Source organism: Cyphellophora europaea (assembly GCF_000365145.1).
Source record: "Cyphellophora europaea CBS 101466 unplaced genomic scaffold supercont1.5, whole genome shotgun sequence".
NCBI lineage: Eukaryota > Fungi > Ascomycota > Eurotiomycetes > Chaetothyriales > Cyphellophoraceae > Cyphellophora > Cyphellophora europaea.
Window position 1 is genome coordinate 2059385 of NW_008481811.1, and position 17985 is coordinate 2077369.

The following is a 17985-nucleotide window of genomic DNA, read 5'->3' on the forward strand; positions in this document are numbered from 1 at the left end:
CGAATGAGGATGCGTACTTGTATGAGATGGTGAAGTCTTGGCAGCAGCAGCAGCAGCAGCAGCAGCGATCAGAAAGTGTCGGTTCAGTGCACATACAGTGAGAGGCAGCGAGCGGGACCAACGCTGAAGACGAGCTTCACACTCTCCAGGGGCGAGACGGCTCTACGCTCACTTCCCAGCCCTTGGGTAGGAACAGGGCAGAGAGTCGGAGGTAGAGGGCAAGTTCCTCAGGATCAGCCAAGTGAGCTGCGCTGCTCCCAGTGTAATGTCATGAGTTGTCAATGCAAGCTTCCTAATCTACGCCACGCCAAGTACCGTGCCGGTTCGGTGCGATGCCTGCTCCTGTCCCACATGAAAATCGTAACCCCATGCAGGGAGTCCTAGTCCTCCACGCCCATCACCTCCTTCCACTCCGGCACCACCATCGGCAACCGCTCCGGCAGCATCTCCGGCACCTCCTCCCTCACCACGCGCCACAGCTCCTCGAACACAGCCGCATACCCTTTCTCGGTCAAATGCAGCCCGTCGCTCAACAGCTCGCGCAGCACCGTGCTTGGCTCAGCCTCCCTGCTGCCCACCAACGGTCCAGAGTCGCTGGGATCCCACCCGGCCTGCCGCATGAATGTCGACCAGACGTCCACGAGCGGGAGACGCAAGTCGTGCGCGACGGCGGCGCAGGCGTCGGCGTAGAGTTTGGTGTTGGCCGCGGTGCGCTGTAGTGGGAGCGCGGATTGGTGCTCGTCGACTGGCGGTGGGGTTAGGAGGAGGACCTTGGTGTCGTGCTGCTGGATGGCGGGGTCGGTGACGATGCGGTGGAGGAGGGTTGCGTACTGGGATAGGGAGACGTGTTGGGCGTTGCCTGGGAGGACGGCGTCGTTGGCGCCGAAGAAGACCGTCAGGAGTGCGACGCGGGGTTGAGATGGGTTGCGCGGGTGGGATGGGCCGGACGGGGGGAAGAGGAGGGGGAGGAGTGGGATTGCTTGGATGGTGTTGTAGCCGGAGAAACCGCGGTTGATGATGTCGGCGCGGCGGAGGTAGAGCTCGGAGAGGCGCGGGATCAGTGTGCTGTGAGCGCCTTGGGTGATGCTGTCGCCGAAGAGGATGAGCTGGGGGTAGGGTTGCTGCTGCTGCTGCGTTGAGGGAGAGGCGTGGGGGTGGGGGATGGTGGTCATGGTGAGCTGAGTTGAGAGATGGGCAGGTAGAGGGAAGGGGAGCTTGTGTATCAAGGGGACATGGTGTGAGAGCTTGAAGTCAAGGGGCCAGATGAGGCTGACGGCGAGGAGGAATGCTGCTGCCACCCATGCCGTCGTCACCTTGACACCAGGCAACGGCATCGTCTATCTCGGCCCTTATTCAAGCGAGGCCACGCTGCAATTTAGCCTGAGACGGTAGAAGCCGACCTTTTTTTGTTTCTAGACGTACAGCTGCATGATGCTGCACGATGACCGATAGCGTGCAGAGAGGTCGCTGCACGACATTCCACAACACGAATCAATTTGGAGAAACCGCGTCGCTGAAACCTACCTTAGCTACAGTGCCGGACGCTGGCATTGCTTCAGCAACTGGCCACGTTGCAGCCTATATCATCTAGCACACTCGGATCCTCATCTGAGATGGAGCTCGCCGCGCCCGTACGTCCGAGCACAACTGTGCGAGTTTACCACCTTGTTATCGCTTGGCGACGGAGCGGTGGTGGGGGATAAACACAATGGAGACGATCGACCGTTCTCGGAGTTGCTCATATGACACGCTTTGTTGCTTGGGCCTCTGCACCTGACCACCTATTGTTTGCCCCGATCACATTCGCACCCTACCGCCCCCAACACCCTCTCCAGGTCAGATTATGTTGTGAATGACTACAAGCTATGTGGCGGACGATCTTCTGACTCCATCCTGCGCCTGACCACTGCTGATGTATGACTGAAAAGGCCCCAGGCATCCCCGCCATGAGCCCACCACCCATATATACCTGTCCCTTCACTACGTACGACGCTTGCGTTGTCCCTGCATAGCGGGAAGAACTGCCCCGAGCGTTACTGCCAGGTACCACTGTCTTTGTTCCAGCGTTCCTTCTTCCATGCCACACGGCTGCGCCTGCAGAATACGAAGCAGCAATGCCGAAATCCATCGCCTTTTCCGATGATGACTTCAGTCGCGACAACGACGACGATAACCGCTCTGACCACACTGCCCGACCTGAGTCCCACTCCCGCAGTCCCAATCAATCCAGACATCATTCCAGGCATCCCACCAATCAATCCCTCTCCTCCAGCGAGATCCGTACCAGAGTGCAGCATGCAATGGGCATGACACCCACCGAGACCACCGGCCTGTTGAAGGCACCTCACGACCCATCGGCGTCGTACATGAGTGCAGGATCTGGTGCATATACTCCTCGATCAAGAGCAGATCTTTCAAGAGTCCAAAGCGTGGCCAACAGCCTACGTTCGCACAGACACCACAGCCGCCGACCAAGCGGCAATCCAAGTCCGGAATGGAGGCGAAGCTCTGGCCTACGGACACCGAAGCTGCATCAGCCCCTGGGACAATCGATAGATCTGCACGAGCGGGTGTGGTACGATCAGTTCACCTCTACCGATTGGGTCCACGACAGCATTCAAGACGGCTATCGTGTTCTAGCTCTACGGCGAAGAGGGGGTTTCCGAGGATCGCTCGCACTGTGGGCAGACTCTGCTCAAGGCTGGATACTGGTGCTGCTGATAGGGTGTTTGACTGCTCTGGCTGCCTATTTTGTCGATGTTACAGAAACTGCCATCTTTGATTTGAAGCGGGGTGTGTGCAAGACCGGTTGGTATCAAGGTCGGGTGGCCTGCTGCAGGGGTGCCAGAGAGTGTGCAGCCTGGCAGACCTGGTCCGAGATTGTCCAGCACTCAAGTATCGACAGAATCTGGGTCGACTTCGTCTTTTTCAATGCTGGAGTCATCCTGCTGGCTGGCATTTCCTGCTACTTGACGCTCTACTCGAGAACGGTCGTGCCCTCGCACATCGCTTCAACCTTTGATGAAAACCTCGGGGCCGTCAAGAGCACCGGAGCAGACGAGACCAAGGATGCTCAAGCCGCGGCCGCCCTGGAGAGCATTCCTGCTAGCATCTACTATTCCGCTGCCGGAAGTGGTGTGGCTGAAGTCAAGGTCATCCTCAGTGGTTTTGTGCTCCACGGCTACCTTGGTCTGAGAACCCTAACTCTCAAACTGATTGCCCTGATCTTTGCTGTCGCCAGTGGAATGAGCTTAGGCAAGGAAGGTCCCTACGTGCATGTCGCGACGTGCATCGGAAACGTTGCCTGCAGATTGTTTCCGAAATACAGTCTCAACGATGGCAAGCGTAGGGAGGTCCTTTCGGCAAGCGCAGCCAGTGGTGTCGCTGTTGCCTTTGGCTCTCCTCTTGGTGGAGTGCTCTTCAGTTTGGAAGAGGTGAGCTACTACTTCCCGCCCAAGACGCTGTTCCGTACCTTCTTCTGTTGTATTGCATCGGCATTGTCGCTCAAGTTTCTCAACCCTTACGGGACCGGCAAGATCGTTCTGTTTGAGGTGCCATATGTTTCTGATTGGAGAATCTTCGAACTGTTCTGTTTTGTATTCTTGGGTGCTGCGGGTGGGGTCCTTGGAGCCTTGTTCATCAAAGCATCTCGCTTTTGGGCTAAGACCTTCCGACGCATACGCATTATCAAGGAGTATCCGATGGTTGAAGTCCTCTTGGTTGCTTTGATCACCGGTCTCATCTCCTTCTGGAATAGATACACACGCCTACCTGTGGCAGAGCTGTTGTTCGAACTCGCGTCGCCTTGCGACACTACGTCTTCGACAGGCTTGTGTCCGGACAAGGATGGTATTCCAGCGGTTATTGGATACCTCTGTGTTGCTTTTGTCGTGAAAGCATTCCTCACTATCATCACTTTTGGGATCAAGGTTCCTGCTGGCATCTACGTCCCGTCTATGGTGGTCGGAGGTTTGATGGGACGAATCATGGGCCATGTGGTGCAGTACGTCGTCTTGCATAATCCTGGATTCTTCCTCTGGTCCGAATGTCCAGCAGATGGCGAGCTGGAGTCGTGCATAACGCCGGGTGTCTATGCCTTAGTTGCAGCCGGAGCTACCATGTGTGGCGTTACCCGCCTGTCAGTCACATTGGCAGTCATTCTCTTCGAATTGACTGGCAGTCTCGACCACGTTTTACCTTTTTCACTGGCCGTGCTGTGCGCGAAATGGACGGCTGATGCCGTTGAGCCACTCAGCATCTATGATCTCCTCACCGACATGAATTCATACCCTTTTCTCGACAACAAGGCTAGCCCAGTCTTCGATTCAAAACTGGGTGACATCACGAGCCGTTCCACCCTCGCTCGCGTTATTGACATTACAATTTCTTCACTTGTCAGGGCGACCGAGCTGCGCTCAAAACTGAATCGCCTACAAAACACAGGAGAACTGGACGGTGGCCTACCCGTTATCCGCAACAAAGCCCTTGTCGGACTCATCCCAGCGCCCGATCTTGAGTTTGCTCTCGATCAACTCGAAAACGAAGAGGAGGTCATGTGCCGCATGACTACCGTGGATGACCCACGATCGACACGTCTCTGGGCTGGCTTGGACGCCTCGGACAACGAGGACGATGAAGATGAGTCATCGATGGAGGGCCGGGAGATTCTGGATCTGACACCCTATATTGATCCATCGCCTGTGGCATTGGATGTCAAGAGCCCCATGGATCTCGTGTACCAATGCTTTGTGAAGTTGGGACTGCGCTATGTCTGCGTCACGGATGAGGGGGAGTACAGGGGCATGGTGCATAAAAAGGTGTTCGTGAGGTACTGCAAGACTGAGGGTGAGGTCAATAAGAAGGTGTGGTAGGGACACCCCGCGAGGAAAGGAAAGAAGGCCCCCCAACCTGCAGGAAATGTGAGAAGGTTGTCGAGCGCTTTTTGCCAGCATCTCTGAGCGAGACCGGAGCATAAGACCATTGTTGGCGTTCATAGGCTGGCTGCACTGCATACTATCAGCTGTGGCATACTGGGAAAAGCATGCCAAGGAGAAGCATCGACTATAGAAGGGCCATGAGGCTATGATACAATTTGCATGGTACGACAGAAAGTTTGATACTGCGGTATACTCTATAAACGAAAGAGTATGAACGTTTTGCGGCTGCAGTGTATTTGTTCTCACCCGCAGTAGCATCACTATGGAGCCTATATTGTTACATATCTAGATTTCTACCAACATTTGCATGACACGTACTGCTTAGAGGTACCTAATAGGCAACGCGGACCTCCCGAAGACTCCATCGCTTCACATCTCCCACCCCGAAACCCTAACCTCAAACTCCCCCTTCTCATCCCTCGCACTCGCCCACTTCCCATCCCCCTGCGGCAGCTTAATCTCCTTCCCACCCTCGCCCACATTCAACCAAGCCCCTAACTCCTCCCCCTCCACCTTCACCACCCCTCCGCCCCCCTCTCCACCAAGCTCCCCCGGAAAAAACGTATCCAACCCCTCCACCTCCGCCCCATCCACCCTCCGCACCTCGGTCTGCAACACCCTCAACCTCAATCTCGGCTCCGCCTCCCACGTCCGCCGCACCTGCAGCGCCTCCCGATATAGCTCTGCGCCGCCAATGACAAACACATTCCCCACCTCCCACCCCGCCTGCCTCAGCAATGCCCCCGCCCCCGCCCCTGACCCGTCCGCATATGCAGATCCAGACGCAGACCACAGCTCCCGCAGCACGCGCGCGAGGTCGCTCGCTACGATGACTGGCGGCGGCGGCTTTGAGTCCGCCAAGCTGCGCAGCAAGACACTGCCACTGCCACTGCCACTGCCATTCCTGCTGCTGCCGCTGCTGTCGCTGCTGCAAGCCTGGACGGCGACCGGCGCGCCGTCCGTAGCGGCCTGTAGCTCCTCGGAGATGGAGGTCGCTACGTCATGTGGCTCCCGCCGTGTGAGGATCACGTTCAGGCGGTTGGAGAGGGGGCGGTAGGCGGGCGGGATGGAGGCGTAGGTTTTGCGGCCCATGATGACGGCATTGATGGTGGTAGTGGTGGGGGTTGCTGGAGCGTTGGGTTCCGAGAACGAGGAGGAAGGGTGGCGGTGCTGGGGTTTTGATACTGGTGTCGGGACTGGGTGAGTGGGACGGGTGTCCCGCGTGACGCGCTGGAAGAAGTTCATGTCGGCGCGGAGGGAGGGCCAGGGAAGGGTGCCGCGAGCGCCGATGCCGAGAGGGGGGGAGATGGTGGTGGCGACTATTAGATAGAGGGGGCGGGGAGGCGGGGCCATGTTGGAGAGGGGACCTGTGGTTGTGTCTTCTGCTGCAGCTTGGTCGAGGGGTCGGTGGGAGCGTTCGGTTGGTGAGGGCGTTGAGAGGGTTGATGATGGTGGCGTGGAGACGGTCATTGCGAGTCTGGAGATGAATGGAAGAGCTGGGTCATCGGCGCCGAAGATCTGCTCGTAGGGGTTAGAGGGTATAGATTTCTATATTCACTTTGACGATAGAACGTCTGTAGAAGCATTGAAGAAAAGAAGTCCAGTCCGGATCTGCGATACGCGGTTGAGGAAAATGGGAGTTGCCTGACATAGAATGACACCCAGTCTGGCCCGAAATGACGTGAAACGCGCTCGGTGGCTATGGCTTCAAAAGACACCATCTGAAGCTTGGCCATCATTCGCCAAGAATCAACTGCCTGGACCTCGACGATCAATCTACCAGGTACCACAACAAGGGTGGAGCCAATTGGCATGTTTTGCAGCATTTGAGAAAGTCCTCTCAGGCTGCATCCCTGACCAGCCTTACAAGGATGTTTGAGGGCTGAAGTAAGTCAACACGAACCTGGGAGCATCCCTGTGCATCTGACGTCAAGCCATTATGACTTCATGTCATGGCCAGCCTGCTGTGATGTTGGGGAAAGAGTGTAGCCACCCGCCTATACATAAGACTTGATGGAAGCGCCTCATTTAACAGATTTAGGCACCTGACACCAGCGATCGCCAATCAAACTATAATCCTGCAATACGATGTCCACCAAGCCCCCCGCCGGCGCCGGCGCCGCTCCTCCCACAGGCGGCGGGTCGACTCACAATCCCCTGGGCACAAAGAAGACTCCACCAGCTACCCGCACGCCCACCGCGAAACCCAGAACTGCGCACGCTAGTGGCGGCGGCGGCGGCGGCAATGACGATGAGGAGGCCACCCCCTTCAGGCGCGACGACACCAACACAACCACCCTCTCCGCCGAGCACGTCCCCCGCCCCAACGCCAACTACTCGCACGTGATCCGCGCGCCCAACCACACGCTCTACCTCTGCGGCTGGATGGGCGACGAACCGGGCACGGGCAAGATCCTGCACAAGACGTCCGCGCAGGGCCAGATGCAGCAGATCATGCGCAACATCTCCGCCTGTCTCGCCGCTGAAGGGTCCGGGCTGGAGAAGATCGTCAGGCGGCGCGTGTACTTGCTGGACATGGCGGATTTGAAGGTGGTGGATCGCGTTTGGGGCGAGTGGGTGCAGGCGCCGTTTCCGGTGAGTACGGCGGTGGGGGTGACGGGGTTGGCGAAGGAGGGGGCCAGGGTTGAGGTCGAGGTTGAGGCTGTGGTATGAAGTGGTAGGAGGTAGAAAAGGTTGAGGTACGTTAGGGAAGGGGATTCACTGCTCAACGGGAAGGGAAGGTCGTTCAGGTTGGCTCAGACGGGTTGGGGAGCAAATTGGATCATCCGGAGTGGATTGGCGTCGGACTGGGTAAAGTAACAAAACGTCTGGTAGTAGAAAGAATCTTAATGCAACTTCTTCATTTGCCTTATTCAAGTCGTTGGTCGCGAAGTCGGCATCCCAGCCCGGGCAACGTTGATCGTCAGACCAACATCCTGCGTTGCGCGGCGGTATCTGGTTCAGGGCGTGGTGAACACAGCAGACGGATTCATCTGCCAGCCCCTGTCGTCTTGATATTGAAGAAGAGGTCCTCGAAGTAGCGGGTGGCACATGGAGGCGCTGCCTCCACACGTCGAATCGTCGAGACCGGAGAGTCCTGTCGAGAGTGTTTTTCGGCTGCATACCAGCCGCACCGCCGTCAGAATTCCGATGAGGTGCCGATGAGAGCTCTCAGCGTACAAGTATGGTGGTTGATTATTTGGCGCGATGCACGTAGTACGCATCTTTCGGATAGGTTTGCGGCTCTCCGATGGTGAGAGCGCTTGCTCAGACAAGGAGCACTGGGCGCCAACGCAGAGGACACCGACTTTGAGTGCTGTCCGCTTGCTCGGAGCCGTTGTCCTAGTATGAGCTCGTCGCAGGGTCGAGTCTATGGCCGACCCAACATCATATCAACAGGCGGGCATCACCACCTGAGCAACGCTGAGCCAACATCGAGACCTCAATCACCAACAGCCATCTCCGCCTCCCCTCGCTCTTCTTCGCTCTCTCTCTTCCCAGCCCCCTCATCAACCTCCCCTCCATCTCTCACATGAGGATACTCCCTCAACCACTTCTGCAACCCACCCCTCACCTCCGCCATCTCCTGCAACAACCTCCTCCTCTCCTCCTCTTTCCCTTTGCCATCACCTTTGCCCTCCACCTCCGCCAGCGTATCCAGGCCACCAAACAGCCACAGCTCCTTCATACCCCGCGTCAGCACCATGATCTCCTCTGCCGCCCGTATCAGCGCCGTCGATCCCACCTCGATATCCAGCTGCTTGCTGGCCACGTCTTCGGGCGATAGCGAGGGGGCATCGGAGCCTGGGACGGGGCCGTCTTCGCCTTCGGCGGCGTCGTGCGCTGTGTCGAGTAGGGCTTGGAAGCGCTGGAGGAGGGTGAGGGAGAGGTGGGAGATGCGCGCTTGTAGGTATTTGGCGGAGGGAGTTGTCGTGTCGGCCATGGCGGGAGAGACGACTGGAGATGGTGTTGTGCACGCGTCAGGTGGGCAGGATCAATCGTTGTGATACAAGGAGCTGCGGTGCGGTTGCGGGGGAGGATAACAGGGACGTCGACTCCACGCCGCTCCCGCAGTTCTAGGTGAGCTAGGCAGTGGCTTGGCAGGCGCGTGTGCACGTGCATCGATGCATATCTTGTAGTGAGGGCGACGGCGAATAGCGAGATAGTGAGGCAGGTGTCAGCAAGTGAAGTTCTTGTGGGTGACAGCAGAATGCAGTGTTCGAAGTTTTCTGTTACGTGGGATACGTTATGAGAGTATGTTGGCGCCACCAGGCTACAGGTATCTCAGGCCGTCCATCGCGGCTTCGCCAAGCATTCACTGCCTGATCGTGAAGATGGAGCGGCTAGTAATCGTTTCCTGCGCTGCCTCTCTTCTCAGCGCCCTTCTGCTGCAAGTTCTCATTCTTGAGCATACCACCCGCCTTCTCCATGAGTTTGCCCACCGTCGAGTCCTTCTTTCCTTCGCCGCCATCGTCACGTCGAGTATTGCCGCCGAAGTCATCATCGCGTCTGGTGCTGCCACCAAAGTCGTCGCCGCGTCTGGTGCTGCCACCGAAGTCGTCGCCGCGTCTGCTGCCGGTCCCATAGCTATTGTCTGGGTCGTCGACTTCGCCTCCAATGCCGCCTTGTGCCTGCGCTCTGCAATGACGGTTAGCGAAGGCCAAGAGTCGGGTGGCGAGCTTACCTGGTTCGGCCGGAGCCCATGCCATAATCATCATGAGCGCCAGAATCGCCACCAGTCTGTGCAAGCCTGTCAGCGATACACTGCTTTCTGAGATAGAACAACGTACCTGGGCAGGGCCGCCAATAGTGTCATCTTGTCCAAGGCCGCCGCCGGTACGGCCAGTGTCGACGCCACGGGTATTGTCGGAACCGCGGGAGAACTCATCCTGTTGAGCTGATGATCAGTATGGAATCCATCACACATCATATGCCGGGACGCAGGGATATTCATACCGCACCACCGCGGCTGGTATCACCGTAGGTATCGTCGCTCTTGCCATAGCCACCGATAGCCTGATCCTGGGTTCGTCCGCTGCCGAGACCATATTCTTGGTCACGCTGGCATACGTTAGCCATCTGCCAATGGATCTGCGACTGTCATCTTACGCCCGTGCTTCCGCCACCGGTCCTGGTAGAGCCTCCGTAGGTGTCGTCCGCACCGAGGCCGCCACTAGTGCCACCATAGTTGTCGGTTCGCTCAGGTGCATCGCCTCCAATGGTACGTCCAGCGCCCAGGCCCTGATCGGTATCCCGCTAGCAACCATGTCAGATTAATAGCTTGTAAATTGGAGAAACCTACGCCGTAGCTAGTGCCACCAGTGTTGGAAGAGTCACCAAAGGTGTCGTCTCTGCCTAGGCCGCCGCCAGTACGACCTGTGCTACCCTGACGATGGTAAGCTGAGCTGAGCATGAAGTTTCAAAGCAATACATACGTAGTTGTCGCTACCTCCATAGCCTCCACCTTGACGCTGCAGGGACGTTAGAGACCATTTCCATATCTTGTGAAATCGGGACTGACATCGTCGTCGTAAGACATAATGATTCTCGGTTTAGTTTCGAGTTGATTCAAGAGTTGAACTTATACGCGTATTGTTGGAGAATGGTGTCAAGCAGCGTGACGGGCAAAGGAGGGGTTTATAGAAATGTCAACAGTGCTGTGACGACATGCCTCCAAACAACCAGCAGGCACCATCGGACCAGTGGTACATGGCAGCTGATCTTGATTCGATTTCAACTTTCCGACGGACGGGAGGCAAGAGGGGATGACTGCAGGCACTACACCCAATGGCCTGGGTCCTCAAACATTCGTGGCCGCTTCACTAGCTACCCGTGGTTGAGGCCGACAAAGGGGGGATACTACCATGTGAGAATTCCTGCAAGATCAGGGATTGGCCGCGTCATTCCTGCATCATGTCAGACAAACAATCCAAGATGCGAAGAACCAGGAGAGCACGCCTTTGCTCGGTCATACAGAGTTTGAGGATGTGCGGTATGGAGTTGGCAGGTGTGGAGGGAAGCTGGAGAGATGCTGGTTGCCCCACCTTCCGATTATTGGGCCACTTCTGCACGCTGCCCTGGGATGCTGCTCGCTTACACTTTGTGTATGTACAACATCTCCACCGTTCCTCATCGGCTGGATCGAGCTCCTAAAGCCACCTTCGCTATCTGGTCGAAACTTGGCAGCACTGCCCGAAGCTTGTTGTCGCGCAGCGTGGTGCCTTGCGTGCTGTCGGTGACACAGCATTCCTGAAACCGACATCTGCCGTGGATATACTGGAACTACCCCTGCCGAGCCCACCTAGCCACCTAGCTTCGTTGGGCCTCTGCAGCCTCGTTGGAGCAGGGCATGCGGTACCATCTGTGTTCGTCTTGGGAACCGGTGTGTGGTTGGACGACCTTGTAATCATCCTGCGACGTGTTGCATTGTAGCTCATCACCGTACATACTTCGACATGAACTTTTTGTGAAAGTCGGATCGCAGCAGGTCGTTGACAAATTCCTTGTTGCCCTTCTGCTCCGTGCCACGGGCTTGATTCTTGAAGACGACGTCGTCATCCCATCTTCGCTTGACATTGAAAGCCTTGGGATTAAGTAGAGGGTTGCCGAGTGCAATGCTTTCTTCTCGCTTCTCTTGCTCTTCGGCGGCCTTGTCGGCGTCCTCTTTCGCTTTCTGATCTGCCCGTTCTCGTTTGATTTTCTCAAGCTCGCGCATCAATTGCTCCTCTTCATCGTCGTCATCACTTCCTTCGTCGCTACTCTCCGATTCGGCTGAAGCTGACTCCGACTCTGAGTCTGCGTCAATGTCCCTAGTCTCTTCCAGTATCCGTCGTCGCTTAGCCTCTGGGTCCTCGGCTGCTTCCTTACTTGGTGCCTCCAATTCTCGTTTGACCGCTGTTGACGCACTGGCCTCGGACTTGAGGCCTTTGCCTGTCTTCGCAAAGTGAACAGCCTCAGCAGCAAGGAGGTCGGCTCTCAAGTCGCGCTCATCACTGTCGGCTGCTCCACCTTGTCCCGGCTGTCTGACTTTGAGCTGAGTATGCGCAGGCAGTAGTCTCTGATGATATGCAGGCCCGCGTAAGGCTTCTTTGCCCCGCGCTGGGTCGAATGTTGGTCGATGTGCTGTAGTCATGACTCACGATCTCGTTCGGGACCAGTCGGACAGAATAAGACTCTACAGAATCACGTAGGAGTGAAGTTATGATGTCGGGAATGGGTGCTTGTGTGTCGTGAAGTGTGGAGTGGTGAGCGACAGGTAAAGTCGAAGCAATATTTTTGTCTTGCGGCTGCCCGCGAGCAATGCGGCGTTCGGCTAACCTGCCTGCAACAGCCACGCCCGCCTGCGTGAAGCTCGGGGGCGGAAAGGGCTGCAAGGCTCGGCTTAGGGCTGGAACAGGCGAGCCGCGATTATTAAAGCTAGCCGTGAAGGCTGAAGGAATTAGGGGTTACGAGGGAATGCCTGGGGTGTTTTAGTGATTGGAGCATCACTGTGGATCTTGACACTGTGTGCTCTTCGAATCCCCTCCAGATTTCTTTATTAGAAGCATACCAGATTGCCCCCTCCTTGCCTCCGTCCTCCAGTACCCCTTGTACCATTTATCTATCTCTGCATCCCTCGAGTTCTTCTGACCATCTTCGCATACTCGTCGCTGGTGCACCGATCTGTTCCTGATTTCCTCGTTTCTCTACACCGTGCCCCGATATCATGCGGTCTCTCTTCGCCGCAGCCGCCCTCGCGGCGCTGGCTACTGCCAGCGACGTTCACGACCTCACAAAAGACACATTCAAGGACTTCGTTGCTGAGCACGATCTTGTCCTTGCAGAATTCTTTGCGCCTTGGTGCGGTCACTGCAAGGCCCTTGCCCCCGAATATGAGGAAGCCGCCTCAACGCTGAAGGAGAAGAACATCCCACTCGTCAAGGTCGACTGCACAGCGGAGGGTGACCTTTGCAAAGACTACGGTGTAGAGGGTTACCCGACCGTCAAGCTCTTCCGCGGCCTTGACAACATCAAGCCATACCCTGGCGCGCGGAAAGCTCCTGCGTAAGCCTCCCTCCCCAGTGCTCTCTGCGCAGACTGTGCTGACAAACCCGTAGCATCGTCTCATATATGACCAAGCAGCAGCTACCTGCTATCTCTGTCCTTAACTCTGAATCCCTCGAAGAGTTCAAGACCACCGACAAAGTCGTCGTTGTCGGCTACATCGGCGCCGATGACAAGACTGCCAATCAGACCTTCACTGCTGCGGCCGAGTCATTAAGAGACGAGTATATCTTTGGCTCCGTCAGCGATGCCGCCCTCGCCGAGGCTGAAGGTGTCAAGCAACCTGGCATTGTTCTGTACAAGGACTTTGATGAAGGCAAGACCGTTTTCAGTGAAGAGCTCACCGATGAATCTATCTCCAAGTTCATCAAGACCGCCAGCACCCCATTGATTGGCGAGATCGGCCCCGAGACCTACGGCGGCTACATCTCTGCTGGTCTCCCTCTGGCCTATATCTTCGCTGAGACTCCTGAGGAGCGTGAAAAGCTGGCCAAGGCCCTCAAGCCTGTCGCCGAGAAGTATCGTGGCAAGGTCAACATGGCCACTATCGATGCCAAGGCATTCGGTGCTCACGCCGCCAACCTGAACCTTCCAGTCGACTCATTCCCGTCTTTCGCCATTCAGGAGACCGTCAAGAACGAGAAGTATCCTTTCGAAGGATCCGATCTGAGCGAGAAGAAGATCGCGGCCTTCGTTGAGAAGTTCGTCAGCGGCAAGCTCGACCCTAGCATCAAGTCCGAGCCCATTCCCGAGAAGCAGGAGGGCCCTGTCACCGTTATCGTTGCCCACAACTACAAGGATATTGTTATGGACGACAAGAAGGATGTCCTCGTCGAATTCTACGCTCCGTGGTGCGGTCACTGCAAAGCCCTGGCTCCTAGCTACGAGAAGCTAGCCAAGCTATACACCGATAACAAGGACTTCAAAGGCAAGGTCACCATCGCCAAGGTCGACGCCACTGCCAATGATGTTCCCGATGACATCTCCGGATTCCCTACAATCAAGCTCTTCCCCGCTGGCGCCAAGGACTCCCCAGTCGAGTACTCCGGCAGCCGGACCATCGAAGACCTCGCCAACTTTGTTCGTGACAACGGAAAGTACGGGATTGATGCTTACGTTGAGGAGAAAGAGGCGGCTGAGACTGATGCCGATGAGACCATGGCGCAGGCTGCCCCTGCCGCCACCGAGTCCGGTGAAGGTGTGGTCGACAAGGTCAAGAGTGCTGCAGCTGAAGCTGTTGACGCGGCGATGACCGTGGTTGCGGATAGTGATGGTGATGCCGGTACTGACGAGCACGATGAGCTATAAGCAGCAATATCTTCGTCACGCATTATGTACTCTATGGGATATGGAAAATGGTTTCTCACCAAACGGATGCCAAGTAAGGCAGGATGATATGTCCGCTGCGTACGGACCGAATCTGCGAACAAGGGCACGCGGTCAAGCTGATCTGGGGATGTGTTGGAGTGGTGGAATCTGGCCCAGTCACCGGTCCGAGAGGTATTCACGAAGATAGGGGTGAATCCGAAGAATCTTTCAACCAAACCTAGAGTTCCCTTGCCAATGCGCGTGAAATTACTGCCTAACCCAGGAATCTCGTACTTAACGACTGGTAGGCAGGTAACCCTCTCGACTTGTGCCAAGCCCGACGCCTCCTAAGACTCGCCACACTGTCAACGGCACATTACATGGGTACATGCTCCAGTACATCAAACGTTGAAAGACTGACCAGTCTTTGGAAATGGCGATTCCAAGAGAGCATAGACTACTTTGTTGAAAACGACAATGATCCGTTTCTGCCGCTGCAACTCGTAAACGCAGTTGTTAACATCAGTGCACCCAATAATTACATATGCCAGGCCAAGTCGTGTAGCAACAAAGACGACTGTGACGCACCTGTCTGGCCCAGTCAATTACTCGGTCCCAATCCCTTCTCTTCCCAGCACCAGACTCGCCCACGATGACCAAATTGCCCACACCCTCCACATCTCACCTTTCGGCCCTTCTCAACACAACAATCTACGAGCCGGCCGAGGACTCCTACCTCTTCCTCGACACCCTCTCCTCCCCCACGGAGCGCGCCTTCCTCCGCTCCCACTTCCCCCACCCCTCGCCCACCCCCCTTGTCACCGAACTCGGCACCGGCTCCGGCGTCATCATCGCCTTCCTCACCGCGCACGCACGCGACATCTTCGGCCGCCCGATCCTCAGCCTCGGCGTCGACGTCAACCTCGACGCCTGCTCCGGAACGCAGCAAACGGTCGCGGAAGCCGTCCGTGCCGCATCGGCAACTGACGCCACCACCGCCACCACCGCGCCCCCCACCGGCACGTACCTGGCCTCCACGTGCGCAGACCTCACCTCCGCGCTCCGGCCCGGCGAAATCGATGTCCTGGTCTTCAACCCACCGTACGTCCCCTCCGAGACTCTGCCCGCGCTCCCCTGGTCGCCCACGCCCACCTCCGTGCAGACCGCTGGTGGCACCACCACCATAGGCGACACCCTCTCCCGCGCCCAACTCGCGCACGCCAAATTCGAGCGCGAATCGCACCTCCTCTCGCTGACGTACGCGGGCGGCGCGGATGGCATGGAGACGACGAACCGCCTGCTGAAGGCGCTGCCGGGGGTGCTGAGCGAGCGGGGTGTCGCGTACGTGCTGTTCTGTGCGCAGAATCGGCCGGGGGAGGTTGTGTGGCGGATTCGGGACTGGAGAGGAGGTAGTAGTGAAGATGAGGATGGGGATGGTGGCGTGCAGGGGCGGTGGATGGCGGAAGTGGTGGGGGAGACTGGGGGAAAGGGCGGGTGGGAGCGCTTGTGTGTGGTGAGGATTTGGCGGCAAGCTTCAGGAGGAAGGGGAGGAAAGGGAGGAGGATGATTCTGGTGCTGGATTTGCTGGAGTGGACTCGTCGACTTGAGCGGACTCCTACCACGCCCTCTTCGTCCACTGAGCGGCAGCAGCATTGACAAGCGCTTCATGAGGTGGTTCGCGCGCTGAACAGAAGGTGACGATGGTCGACTCCATCTGATTCACGAAGATCGGGTCAGCCTCTACGGAATGCAACCAAATATGCACTGCATATTGAACAAGCCTGGACGAACGAACACAACCAAGGCCTCGCGTTCGCACTGAGCAGAAATGTATAGTGTGATTCTAGGTCATCTATCTGGGCAGCTGCTCCGGCTTAAAATAGGCTGCCCAACGAGCGAGGTCGCATACATCGTCCTTCCCTCCACCAACAACCTCAGAGCTCGTAATGCCACATATCCCATATATGGACCAGGGATTTGATTATCTCAATCTCCCAGTCCATACCTCTTCACCCGACTGAAGTAAAAAGGCTTATCGTTCCGCAACCCAAACTCCGCCCAATCATTACTCAGCTGGTTGTACGACCAGAAGCCCTTCCACACCAGCTTCGTGTTCTTGGGTGCCGTGCGACTCCTGCTCGTCGACTTGAGCGACAGGTGCATCGTGTACATGTACCGGGGTCCAGCCCCTTCAGTCTCGATGTGCAGGTCGCCAGGCACGAGTGCTGAGGCGTTGGTGGGGTCGCTCCCACCATCCGGTCCAGCCGATTGTGAAATATGCGCCGGGTGGCATAACCGCCAGCGACCACGGAGGGCGTGTTTCATAATGTTCTGCGCTGACGGAGGCGGCATTTGTGTCGCTCCGCCGGCAGGAGGTGGTGGTGGGAGGGCAGTAGCTGGCAGGCTGGCACCACCCTTTGACCGGACGAGGTTGAGGTTCTCCCAGGTCAGATGTGGAACTACGTCAATGGGTTCGTTGGTCGTGAGAAGCGAGATGCAGGTCCCGTCGCGGAAGAAGCGCAGGTAGCGGTAATACGTGACAATGTGAATCGGGTTGGACCAGACGTGGGCGGTAGCCGAGGCGCCACCAGGGCGCGAGTAATTGACAGTACTAATGTACACACCCGAGAACCTCAAACGAGGGTGGGTATGAAAGACGTCCCGCCAAATTGTGGAGCGAGGGAATGAAGTCTCAGTAATGGGCGGCAGAGGATCTTCCTCGTCCTCCAGCGTGGAGAAGATGAGCTCGCGACCTTGAAGGTCGGTGGCAAACTGATATTGCTGTGACGCGAAGCCAAAGTGGGGACCGAGTGCCAAATGCCTCCAGATCGAATTCTCGGAATGGATATGATAGGCAAGGCTCTTGCAAACCAAAGACAATCTGGCAAGTAAAGCAGGGTCCTTCGTTCCTATGATTTGGAGCATCTCGACCATGACCTCAGCGGGCAGCTTCGCGATCGGGCACGGCGGCGGGATGTCGCCCTGGATAATGGGTGGAGAGCCCTGTATGCGCAAGCCGGCGAAGGTCTGTATAAGTTCTGGAGTAGGCAGAACTTCGCCGGCGTCAGTGGAGGAGTGATGGGCGGGATTGGGGACCGTCGTAGGGGCATTAGATGGATTCGGGTTAGGCTGTTTCCATCGATGGGCAAAGTGCTTGTCTTTGTAGCTCTGGTCGACTTTGAAATCCAGCTTGTAGGCTTTCCGGTAATGAGTCAGGCTTTCACCGAGGTTGCCCTGGCCTTCTTTCTCCACCGCCCGCTCGAAGTGTTCGAGAGCCGTTTCCGGCACCTTTGTAGATTTGGCGGTGAATTCATCCCGATCAGCATCGTCCAAGTTCAACCGATCGACCCGTCCAGTTAGCCGGGAGGGTGCGTCTGTCTGTTCTGATCCACTATCATGGTCGGACTCGTCCCGTATATCTGCAACAGGGTGGCGAGTGGGCGGTTTATTTGAGGGTCGTTCCAGTCTCGATTCACTTGGTCTCCTGGCACTTGAAGGAATTGAGGACGCAGCCGATTGATTCTCCGGCTTTCTTGTCTTGGCACTCACCTCCTGCTTCCACTGCTGTCTAAACTGCTCAAGCTCGGATGCTGTGTCAGCCATATCGAAGGATCTGATGTGTTCCAGGAAACAGACAGTTTTTAATCCAGATTAAGTCAGCCCAGGCGACGATCATGCAAGGCACAATACTGAGATG

At 56.8% G+C, this 17985-nt stretch overlaps 10 protein-coding genes across 10 annotated transcripts; 4 read left to right on the plus strand and 6 right to left on the minus strand.

Moving 5' to 3' along the window:
• Positions 1 to 380: 380 nt before the first annotated feature.
• Positions 381 to 1172, minus strand: HMPREF1541_06077 (uncharacterized protein; the record flags this gene model as incomplete). The annotated part of the gene is made up of 1 exon (XM_008720414.1): positions 381 to 1172. The coding sequence occupies one exon, from the start codon at positions 1170 to 1172 to the stop codon at positions 381 to 383; it is 792 nt and encodes a 263-aa protein (XP_008718636.1).
• Positions 1173 to 2114: 942 nt separating this feature from the next.
• HMPREF1541_06078 (uncharacterized protein) lies at positions 2115 to 4871 on the plus strand (the record flags this gene model as incomplete). Its single annotated transcript, XM_008720415.1, has 1 exon — positions 2115 to 4871. One exon carries the CDS (start codon positions 2115 to 2117, stop codon positions 4869 to 4871), a length of 2757 nt encoding a protein of 918 aa, XP_008718637.1.
• Positions 4872 to 5306: 435 nt separating this feature from the next.
• On the minus strand, positions 5307 to 6290 carry HMPREF1541_06079 (uncharacterized protein; the record flags this gene model as incomplete). Its single annotated transcript, XM_008720416.1, has 1 exon — positions 5307 to 6290. The coding sequence occupies one exon, from the start codon at positions 6288 to 6290 to the stop codon at positions 5307 to 5309; it is 984 nt and encodes a 327-aa protein (XP_008718638.1).
• Positions 6291 to 7025: 735 nt separating this feature from the next.
• On the plus strand, positions 7026 to 7610 carry HMPREF1541_06080 (uncharacterized protein; the record flags this gene model as incomplete). The annotated part of the gene is made up of 1 exon (XM_008720417.1): positions 7026 to 7610. One exon carries the CDS (start codon positions 7026 to 7028, stop codon positions 7608 to 7610), a length of 585 nt encoding a protein of 194 aa, XP_008718639.1.
• Positions 7611 to 8379: 769 nt separating this feature from the next.
• On the minus strand, positions 8380 to 8880 carry HMPREF1541_06081 (uncharacterized protein; the record flags this gene model as incomplete). The annotated part of the gene is made up of 1 exon (XM_008720418.1): positions 8380 to 8880. One exon carries the CDS (start codon positions 8878 to 8880, stop codon positions 8380 to 8382), a length of 501 nt encoding a protein of 166 aa, XP_008718640.1.
• A 400-nt stretch (positions 8881 to 9280) lies between these two features.
• Positions 9281 to 9641, minus strand: HMPREF1541_06082 (uncharacterized protein; the record flags this gene model as incomplete). Its single annotated transcript, XM_008720419.1, has 2 exons — positions 9281 to 9575; positions 9622 to 9641. The coding sequence occupies 2 exons, from the start codon at positions 9639 to 9641 to the stop codon at positions 9281 to 9283; spliced, it is 315 nt and encodes a 104-aa protein (XP_008718641.1).
• A 1732-nt stretch (positions 9642 to 11373) lies between these two features.
• Positions 11374 to 12069, minus strand: HMPREF1541_06083 (pre-mRNA-splicing factor cwc15; the record flags this gene model as incomplete). Its single annotated transcript, XM_008720420.1, has 1 exon — positions 11374 to 12069. The coding sequence occupies one exon, from the start codon at positions 12067 to 12069 to the stop codon at positions 11374 to 11376; it is 696 nt and encodes a 231-aa protein (XP_008718642.1).
• A 573-nt stretch (positions 12070 to 12642) lies between these two features.
• Positions 12643 to 14288, plus strand: HMPREF1541_06084 (protein disulfide-isomerase domain; the record flags this gene model as incomplete). Its single annotated transcript, XM_008720421.1, has 2 exons — positions 12643 to 12980; positions 13034 to 14288. The coding sequence occupies 2 exons, from the start codon at positions 12643 to 12645 to the stop codon at positions 14286 to 14288; spliced, it is 1593 nt and encodes a 530-aa protein (XP_008718643.1).
• A 652-nt stretch (positions 14289 to 14940) lies between these two features.
• On the plus strand, positions 14941 to 15855 carry HMPREF1541_06085 (uncharacterized protein; the record flags this gene model as incomplete). Its single annotated transcript, XM_008720422.1, has 1 exon — positions 14941 to 15855. One exon carries the CDS (start codon positions 14941 to 14943, stop codon positions 15853 to 15855), a length of 915 nt encoding a protein of 304 aa, XP_008718644.1.
• A 419-nt stretch (positions 15856 to 16274) lies between these two features.
• On the minus strand, positions 16275 to 17891 carry HMPREF1541_06086 (uncharacterized protein; the record flags this gene model as incomplete). Its single annotated transcript, XM_008720423.1, has 1 exon — positions 16275 to 17891. The coding sequence occupies one exon, from the start codon at positions 17889 to 17891 to the stop codon at positions 16275 to 16277; it is 1617 nt and encodes a 538-aa protein (XP_008718645.1).
• Positions 17892 to 17985: the final 94 nt, after the last annotated feature.